The 10,577-nt window shown below is 39.9% G+C and overlaps 1 protein-coding gene and 1 long non-coding RNA gene across 2 annotated transcripts in view; both read right to left on the bottom strand.

Moving 5' to 3' along the window:
* Positions 1-626: 626 nt before the first annotated feature.
* On the bottom strand, positions 627-5,120 carry LOC126980220 (uncharacterized). The gene is made up of 3 exons (XR_007732977.1): positions 4,965-5,120; positions 1,456-1,547; positions 627-1,274 (listed from the first exon to the last, which is right to left on the bottom strand). It is a non-coding gene; the product is annotated as an uncharacterized LOC126980220 (long non-coding RNA).
* A 206-nt stretch (positions 5,121-5,326) lies between these two features.
* Positions 5,327-10,577, bottom strand: part of LOC127010462 (zwei Ig domain protein zig-8-like) — a 63,190-nt gene continuing 57,939 nt past the window's right edge. Inside the window, exons 6-7 of the mRNA XM_050884676.1 lie at positions 7,409-7,527; positions 5,327-5,725 (exon numbers count right to left, since the gene is read on the bottom strand). Coding sequence (XP_050740633.1) covers positions 7,409-7,527 — 119 coding nt within the window. The 3' untranslated portion in view covers positions 5,327-5,725. The remainder of the gene's footprint in view (positions 5,726-7,408; positions 7,528-10,577) is intronic.

Raw genomic sequence — 10,577 nt, 5'->3', positions numbered from 1 at the left:
CTCTCAGCTAATGGGCCTTAGGATGGATATAATTTAAGTAGAATTGAGGTCATTTGGTTCCGAACTCACGGTCTATCTCACTCAGGCTTTTGAAACAATACTTTAACTGATTATTGGCATAGAGTGAACAAAAGAAGAACAGGCGTAGTATAAATGAAGGCATGCTAATAGATGATGATTTGTGAAATAAGTAGGAAAGACCGTGCGAAGTACTTCAGAATATTAGTCACTGCCGTCTCTGGTAATGGTCATTAAATTAAACGAATTATTCGAATATCTTCACGTTGGTTTACTCCACAGGCTAATTACATAATGGTTATCCAGTATAAAAGTAGTTTAATTAAACTACATTCTTGCACGATATTTCAACGACCGTAATTGTACAATAGTGGCACCCATATATACGTCAAATTTTTTTGAAAACATAGCGTTTTATAACACACACACACACACACACACACAACATTGTGTGTGTGTGTGTGTGTGTGTGTGTGTGTCTATATATATATATATATATATATATATATATATATATATATATATATATATATATATATATATATATATATATATATATATATATATATATATATATATATATATATATATATATATATAGACACACACACACACACATGTAAACATATAAGTCGTCTGTTCCGCCGTGTAGCATCCAGCGGGCCAGTTACTTAGCAGTCACTCCCCAGCCTGAGACTGGCAAAAATACCTCGTAGCGTACAGAGAGACTATCCATCAAAATTTTAATAATACAATGCAGATCAGTTTCAACATAATTATGATGGAGACTGTCCCAGCTGAAGTTATTTAATTTCTCTTATATGTAGCATTTATTTATTCCTTGTGTCTTTCTTTCCCAAATTTTCATATGTACTTTTTTTTTAATATAATGGCTGATCACGATTTGAATCTCAGTAGGAAGATTATGTTTCACTGGGTTTAAATACTTTTCTTATACGCAAGTTTTCATTGAGAAAAAATATTAATATAAGTTATTGTAAGAATAATGAAAGTTAGTACTACAACACGTAAGCAAAAGACAAGCTAAAAATGACTTCCTCACCTTCGTCCGCGGTGGTGCAGGTGAACATCTGTGAATGAATTGGCTCAGTTCCCTGCACTGTGAGAACCAGTCGAAGGGTGTACTCAGTGCCTGGCTCAAGGCCACTAAGAACGTATACCCACTCAGACTGGTTGATAATTGAGCCCATGGGCACTAGCACCTCTTTGACCATGTCTCAGGGTCTGGCTGCCCACTGGAATGATCACAATGTTTAGGTTACTTACTTAAGAATCCCAATGTAAAGCCTCTTTCAATAATACAGCACAACTCAAGTTTTTACGTACGTCATCTTCAGTAATCAAGGTATTAAAAACTCAAAATCCTATTTCACATGTGCTTTCCGAGGGAGATAAGTTAGTAACTGTTGTTCTTACAATGGATCATTTGTGTATCGCAGGAAGAGCTCTCCTGGGAGGCCTTGATCTGGCATCCTGGGATGCAATGTAAAGCTCAGGGATGATCTCGTCTGAAATGTTCACAGGGAAAGTTAACATAAATGTCTCCAAACAGGAATAGAGAGTGTGATGGTATGCATGAAATTACAGCAAAATTTTGGATCCTTAGTCACATCTTAAATGCATATTGTATTATGGGTAGAGTGACTATTACTGTTAAAAAAAATGTAGAATGAGTAAAAAAAAAACAATAAATAAAAGTGTGTTATGCACATGACACAAATAGCATATTCATCTTTTAATGAATCAAAGTAGAACAAAAGTTACTTTGTGCTTTGTTCAGCCAACTCCTTTTTGCTTCCTGTGAAAAAGTGTGTAGTCTCAAATGAACTTCCAAAACACCGTTTCTGAAACTAATCATTCTCTTTCAAATAGTTTTGTTTAGTCTGTATCCTGACTCTAATTTTTTGCCTTCAACAAGATATCACCAACTCTGCTGAATAAGAGACAGAGTTGGTAGCACACACACTAATAACATGAACCATAAGGCAACATGAATGATTTGACGATCATAAACAATTGGGAACAATCAAAACTAATAAAAAGTCATCCAAGATGAGGTGCTCAGTGTCACATTTCAGTGTACAAACAGGACGAGAGGGGAGCACACACATACACCTGACGCGTAGTAAAGGGTGGCAGGGAAGGAGAGATAGGCAGGTGGGCATGGAGGGGGGGGGGGATGCCTGCCACTTTTTTTTTTTTTTTACAACAAAGGAGACAGCTCAAGGGCACACAAAAAGTAAACAATAATAAAAAAAAACACTATTCGCTGCTCACAAAAAAATCCAAAGAGGTGGCCAAAAGAGAGGTCAATTTCGCGAGGAGAGGTGTCCTGATACCCTTCTCTTGAAAGAGTTCAAGTCGTAGGCAAGAGGAAATACAGATGAAGGAAGATTGTTCCAGAGTTTACCAGCGTGAGGGATGAAAGAGTGAAGATGCTGGTTAACTCTTGCATAAGGGGTTTGGACAGTATAGGGATGAGCATGAATAGAAAGTCGCGTGAAGAAGAGGCGGGAAAGAGGAAGAAGTGAAATTGGAGGAGATATTTTTGGCTAAGTGCCAGAAGTCTCTGGAAGAATTAGAGAAAGCAAGGTGTTGACATTTGCTATGGATAAAGGCGTTTTTGGTAAGTCGAAGAATAGATTTGGCACGATTCCGGGCGGAAATGTAAAGGTCATGGTTAGCGGGAGTTCGAAGGCTCTGGTACCTTTTGTGAGCTGCCTCTCTATCTTTGACAGCACGAGAACAAGCGTGATTAAACCAAGGCTTTTTAGCATGGGGAGTAGAGAAAGTACGTGGAATGTATGCCTCCATTCCTGAGACAATCACCTCTGTGATGCGCTGGGCACACACAGAGGGGTCTCTATCCTGGAAGCAGTAATCATTCCACGGGAAATCGGAAAAGTACATCCTCAGGTCGTCCCACCGAGCTGAAGCAAAATGCCAGAAGCATCGCCTCTTCAGTGGGTCCAGAGGGTGTACAGGAGCGATAGGACAGAATACAGAAATAAGGTTGTGATCGGAGGAGCCCAACGGAGAGAACAGTTTGACAGAGTAAGCAGAAGGGTTAGAGGTAAGGAAGAGGTCTAGTATGTTGGGCCGATCTCCAAGACGGTCGGGAATACGTGTAGGGTGCTGAACCAACTGCTCTAGGTCATTGAGGAGAGCAAAGTTGTAGGCTTGTTCACCAGGCTGGTCAGTGAAAGAGGATGAAAGCCAAAGCTGGTGGTGAACATTGAAATCTCCTAGGATGGAGATTTCAGCGAAGGGAGAGTGGGTCAAGATGTGCTCCACTTTAGAATTCAGGTAGTCAAAGAATTTTACATAGTTAGTAGAATTAGGTGAAAGATAAACAGCACAGATGTATTTAGTAATAGAATGACAATGAAGTCTTAGCCAGATGGTGGAAAATTCAGAAGAGTCAAGGTCGTGGGCACGAGAGCAAGTGATGTCGTTGCGTACGTAGACGCAACATCCAGCTTTGGATTGAAATTGAGGATAGAGATAGTAGGAGGGAACAGAGTAGAGATTGCTGTCAGTAGCCTCAGAAACCTGTGTTTCGGTGAGGAAGAGAAGGTGAGGTATATGTATATTTCTAAATATATATATATATATATATATATATATATATATATATATATATATATATATATATATATATATATATATATATATATATATATATATATATATATATATTGAAATGTTAGCTTCGGTAACTGGTAAACCATTAACTAAAAAGTTAGCTTCGCTTACTCTAAACCGCTAAATTGATAAAGAAATTAGTGGAAGCTAACCCTAACCGCTAACTTTTTTTATATATGAATTTAGCTTCGGTTTAGTATTTTGGCTCTAAAACCCCGTTTGTTCGTTAATGATGGTCTCCTTGTGTTGGCACATGACGCACCGGAAGTGCAAGACATTGGCGTTCGTCATATCCCTTGATTTAAGGACAAAGTACCTCTCCAGGTTGGGCCACGGGTTCTGGAACTTCTGGGACTCCTGGCCGTCAGCTTGAATGTCCGCCTCACCCACAGCTGCTGCCGGCTCCCTAACAGGGTCAGCATCTTCAGGCGGAAAAAAAAACGTCCTCACTCGGGTCACCTTCCATGACATCGATAACGATAAACAAGGCGACAATAATGAACGCGACTTCACGGTGACAACGACGCAAATGAACTGAACAAACAGCCCAACAAGCAACAACAAGAAGAGAAGAGAAAGAAGCCTCCGGTTTATCCTAAATCCGTATATTTTACCCAAGATTTCACGCAAATTTACGCATTTTTTTAACTTTTTTCCATAACTGACTTTTATTTTTATTATTTTAAGTTTATTTTTTGTCAGGTGAAAAATATCGAATTCTTGTTATTAAATCCCGAGTTCAAAAAGATGGAAATAGAAGATGCATTTCCCTAAAATACCAAAAAGTTTCCCTAATAATTGTCCAATTAGCCTACTTTAAGGCGTGATGTACCCAAAAGTGAAAGAACTGGAATTATTGCGCCATGTGGCTCAACTGGTGCTGTGTTTGCCCACACCGAACAAGACCAAACCTGAATGATCTTTTTAGTGGACTGAAGAGTTAGTGGAGGAGGAAGTACACTTAGCGGAAGCTAACTGATGCGCTAACTGTTTTCAAAGCGAAGACGATAATCAGCTAACGAAAAAGTTAGCTTTGCTAATTAACGGTTAGCGGATTAGCGGAACCATGCCCACCATTATATATATATATATATATATATATATATATATATATATATATATATATATATATATATATATATATATATATATATATATATATATATATATATATATATATATATATATATTCTTGAAGAAGGAATGTTGGGTAAAGAAGGGGAGTTTTTTTTTATATATTTTGACAGAAGTATTTGAGGGGCGCACTCACTTAGGCTTACCCCGTGTCCTTGGAGTCCTTAGCCCGGCACTGGTTGTAGCAGCGCAGTGTTAAGGCGTCAGTCCCCAAACTTGTGTATTGGAATTCGTGAAGCTCAACTGCTTCGTCTCAAAATAATCAAGACATTTATGAAACATGATCTTAGCAAAATTTTTATTTAGAAAAATGAGAAAGTAACTCGATTTCAGTGTACACATTTTGCCTCGTTTAGTTATATATATATATATATATATATATATATATATATATATATATATATATATATATATATATATATATATATATATATATATATATATATATATATATATATATATATATATATATATATATATATATATATATATATATATATATATATATATATAAACACAGTAGTTAAATTGAAACGTCGTCGAAGATTGTATAAAGTATGATATTGTTAAGATTCACAGTCAAAAAAAGAAGTTTCAAGCAATATCCACTTCGAAAGACCCACAGCTCCTAGGCTTCGATATTTTTTTTTCTGAGTGAGGAAGTCTCAGGCAGGGACACCAAGTAGAGGCATGGCAAGGCCCGCCAACAGCAGCAGCCTGGATGGTGAACTTCCTTGGCCATCGCTCCCGGTTTGGTGTGTGAACACAGCCGCCCAGCACCCCATGTGGTGCCGGCACCCACGGCACCACGGAAATGTAGATGAGATTCATGGAGACTTGGCTGGCTGGTCAGACGAAGTGGCTGAGCGACACATCAGTGGCAGTGTGAATCCACTCCGCAGTGTGCCTGAAGAAAAAGGTTGTAAGAGATTTTGAAAGCAGAGTGTGAAGGACGAAAATGGTATTGTAAACGGTTGAATATTTGATTAAAAGGATGATAATATAGAAAATGGAGAATATGATGTTCAACGTTGTAGAGACAAAAGATGAAAATGCAAAATTGTTAATTTCTATTTCTTGTATGTGTTTTCCATTTCCTTGGGCACATGCTGTATAAATGTTCTTCCCTACCTACGTCTTTTCTCATTCTCTTACTCATTTATTTTTTCTTAGATACTTTTGGACAAGGAAGCTCTTTGACACCGTATTAAGGCTTGTCAACTACATTTCATAACACGGCTGTGCAGATTAACCTTGCCCCACCCTCCTTTTCTGGTCGGGGTCTCTCTCTCTCTCTCTCGTTACAAACTCATGTTTGCAAGCCAGAACAACACTCAGCTGTCACCTTCTTCACTACTAAATATCCTACTGTAGGTCTATCCTTATCTCAAAATCTTAACTGGAAACTTCACATCTCTCTCACTAAATCAGCTTCCTCGAGGTTGGGTGTTCTGTATCGTCTCCGCCAGTTCTTGTCCCCCGCACAGTTGCTATCCATATACAGGGGCCTTGTCCACCCTCGTATGGAGTATGCATGCCACGTGTGGGGGGGCTCCACTCACACAGCTCTTTTGGATACAGCGGAGTCTAATGCTTTTCGTCTCATCAGCTCTCCTCCTCTTACTGTTAGTCTTCTACCTTCCGCCGTCATGTTGCCTCTCTTGCTATCTTCTATCGATATTTTCACGCTGACTGCTTTTCTGAACTTGCTAACTGCATGCCTCCCCCACTCCCGCGGCCTCGCCACACACGACTTTCTACTCATGCTCAACCCTATACTGTCCAAAACCTTTATGAAAGAGTTAACCAGCATCTTCACTCATTCATCCCTTACGGTGGTAAACTCTGGAACAATCTTCCTACATCTGTATTTCCTCCTGCCTACGACTTGAACTCTTTCAAGAGGAGGGTATCAGGACACCTCTCCTCCCGAAATTGACTTCTCTTTCGGCCGTTCCCTCTCTAATCTTTTTAGGGGCAGTAAGTAGCGGGCTTTTTTGTCATTATTGTTTTCTTTTTTTTAAGCCCTTGAACTGTCAACTTTGCTGTAAAAAAAAAAAAAATGCCGATTTGGCGATCCTGCTGTGTGCTGTGAGCTGACTGATGTGCCGCGTGCCGTGCGCTGAGTCTGTGAGCTGACTGTTGTGCTGAGTTCTGAGCGCCGAGTCTGTGAGCTGTCTGCAGTACCGTGTGCTGTGTGCCGTGAGCTGCTTACTGATAGCTGTGTGAATGACGCGTGCTTCGCAGAATGGATAAGTGTTTGCCCATAATTTTACTACCTCTCCCCTATATCTACCTTCTCGACGTAGCGTTCTGTAAACATATATACGCATATACACAAAACATCAGTGTTACACTCTTTCTGTGCTTATCTATTTTCCCTTCATCTGATTTCTCTTTCTCTTTCCTTGTTTCCCTCAACTGCCTATCCAATGAATTCAATTCCCGTCTCTAAATTATAATTATTTTCCATCCCCTGCCTTTCTTTATCCTTTTATTCTATGTCATATTCCTGCTCAATCTTTCTATGCTCTTTCTTCCAGCACCCTGCCATCTCTTCCCCTGCCATATTTGTAACCAGGCAACTTACCTAGGTGCCCTCTAGCCAGCCTAGGCACAGTATCCTGGCGACAACCGCGGCTAGCAGGAGGAGGGAGCTTTTGGAGGAAGGAGAACCCTTATTGGTCTGCATGGCCGCTGGATACTCTCCTGTAGAAAAGAAAATACACTTAGCTGTAACCATGAGGGAGAAAAAGGAGATGAGATATAAAAGGAAAAAAGCTCGTTGTAGCCACGTGGAAAAGGAGAAATTGAGAAAAAAAGTCATAAATCGCTTTGTTTCAACCAAGCGATGAAGAAACACAAAACACGGGAAAATAAAGAGGAGAGAACCCAACATGGGGAGAAGTTCCATTAAAGTCGTGTTAGGAAAGGGAAGAAGAAACTAAAATGAAGAAAAAGGTCAGAAGTTATTGATTAACTTACGCGAAAAAATGAAAGTAAAAAAAAATGCTATCTTTACCGCAACTCTACCGCATAATCCTTGTCAGGTGTTCAGTCTACAGGTAAGCCCGTACTCTTCCTCCTTCAGTAATTTCCTGGCTATGTGTGTCAATTATCTTAATACAAGGGTTGGGTAGTTAGCCAGGGTAAAGTGGGACAGAGTGAAACATTAATTGCGAGGAAAGGTAGGATTAGGAGTGGGGGAGAAAGGAAGGGAGGGAAGAAAGAAGGGAGGAGGAAGAAGGGAGGACTGACGGGAGGGTGTATGGGGATAATTTGGTTCACAGGTGAAATATTAATGCATCAGGTGGAAGGTGTGGAGGGAGGGGGAGAGCATATGAAGCAGGAAAAGGGGGAGGAATAGGAAGGAAGGGGGCACAAAGGAGAAAAAGAGGAGAGGTTTTGGGATCATAACCTTGTGTGTGTGTGTGTGTGTGTGTAATTCACCTCTTGGTCTGCTGCGGGTCTCTCGAGACAGCCAGCCGTTCCCCTACGGAAGAGCACAGAGCTCATAGTACCGATCTTTGGGGAGGGCTGAGACCACTCACACACAACATACCGCAACAACGAGGTCACAACTCCTCGCCTTACGTCGTGTACCTGCTCACTGCTAGGTGAACAGGGGCTACACGTGAAAGGAGATAAACCCAACATATCTTCACCCGGTCGGGGAATCGAACCCGGTCCTTCTGGTTGTGAGCCAGACGCTCTACCACTGAGCTACCGTGTGTGTGTGTGTGTGTGTGTGTATCTCTCTCTCTCTCTCTCTCTCTCTCTCTCTCTCTCTCTCTCTCTCTCTCTCTCTCTCTCTCTCTCTCTCTCTCTCTCTCCTTAGGTTTTACTCAAAGAAGCGTTTAATATCTCAGTCAAACGAATGAAGGAAAATTACGTAAAAATAGTCTAACGTTTGTTCTGAATGGGCTTGAGCTAACTTATTCATCGGACGCCGCCACTATGTATTATTAAGTGTGGGTAGTATAAAAAGCGCATAAACATACGATAAAGCGAGAATTAAAGTTTTCCACTGGATAATAATGCAGTCTTATGTACTAGATGTTTCACGGCGAGACAAAATATTGTTTTTTAAGGCAGCCTTTGAAGAAGTGGATGAAGGTGCACGCAGAAACAAAGAAAACGAATTATTTAAGTGACTGCATATCAATGGAGTTTAACTTAAAAAGGAATGTTGGATAATAAACTACAAGAAATAAGGGATAAAAAAAAATCACCATGAATGGAATATGTTTTGAAGTATTTATACCACTACAGCTACCACCACCACTACTACTACTACTACTACTACTACTACTACTGCTGCTACTATTACTACTACCATTTCCATCACGATGACTACCTCAACCATGGAATGAATTAGAAGGGAGTAAAGCTTGGTCTCAATGAACACGAAACAAACATTCCACACCTTTCGGGGTTAAAGAATGAATGAGTATCGACAAATGTGTGAGAGAGAGCAAGTGTAGAGAGTGAGGCTGTGATTCCGCGAAACGAGAGTGAGCGAGTGAGTGAATGAGTGAGAGTTTAAGAGATTGCAAAGATGTCGATGATGGGAAATATGTAAATTGCAGTATTTTTTTTTAATTACCCTGAGTAAACAATGTAGAGGGTGAGTAAGAATGTCTGAATGAGTATAGCACTTGAATAACTGAGTAAATGATCGTATATAATGGTCGGTGCTGGGTCCGCTGCTTTTTATCATTTATAATTTTACATCAATGACTTGGACACAGGGATTAGAAGTGATGTCAGTAAGTTCGCAGATGATACCAAGATCGGTAGAGTAATCCAATCAGACCAGGACGCTATCGTTCTCCAGGATGAGCTTGACAGACTATATGATTGGGCGGGGAAGTGGCAGATGGAATTCACTGTTGGGAAGTGTAGTATTCTGAGTGTAGGTAGGAATAACCCCTCACATAATTACTCCTTAAATGACACTCCTCTAAGCCGGTCTGGGTATGAGAGGGACTTAGGAGTCTTAGTGAGCACTGACCTTCGTCCAAGAGCCCAGTGCATTCAGGCTAAGAATCGTGCAGAGTACTGGGTTTCATCTCGAGATGCGTAAGCAATAGAAGCGCTGAAGTCATCCTCAAACTCTACTTAGCTCTAGTTAGACCTCACCTTAATTATGCACTCCAGTTCTGGTCACCCTACCATAGAATGGATATATCAAGATGTTAGAATCTGTACAGAGGAGGATGACAAAAATGATTCAAGGGGTGAGAAACTTGCCTTATGAGGATAGACTTAAGCATTTAAATTTACACTCTCTGGAAAGACGAAGTTTGCGAGGAGACCTTATCGAAGTCTATAAATGGATGAAGGGATTTAATAAAGGGGATGTCAGTAGGGTTTTGGTGGTAAAAGAGCCAGGTAGGACACGTAGCAACAGCCTTAAGTTAGACAAATTCAGATTCAGCAAAGACATAGGCAAGAATTACTTCACCAATAGAGTGGTGGACGAATGGAACAGGCTTGGCAGTCATGTTTTAAGTGCCAATACCATAGATACATTCAAGAAGAGGTTGGATAAATTCATGGATAGTGAGGTAAGGAGGGATTAGGGTTACAGGAGCTGCCTTGTATAGGCCAACCGGCCTCTTGCAGACTCCTTACATTCTTATGTTCTTTATATATATATATATATATATATATATATATATATATATATATATATATATATATATATATATATATATATATATATATATATATATATATATATATATATATATATA

Source organism: Eriocheir sinensis, chromosome 43, assembly GCF_024679095.1.
Source record: "Eriocheir sinensis breed Jianghai 21 chromosome 43, ASM2467909v1, whole genome shotgun sequence".
Lineage (NCBI taxonomy): Eukaryota > Metazoa > Arthropoda > Malacostraca > Decapoda > Varunidae > Eriocheir > Eriocheir sinensis.
This window is presented reverse-complemented; position numbering and strand designations above follow the sequence as displayed.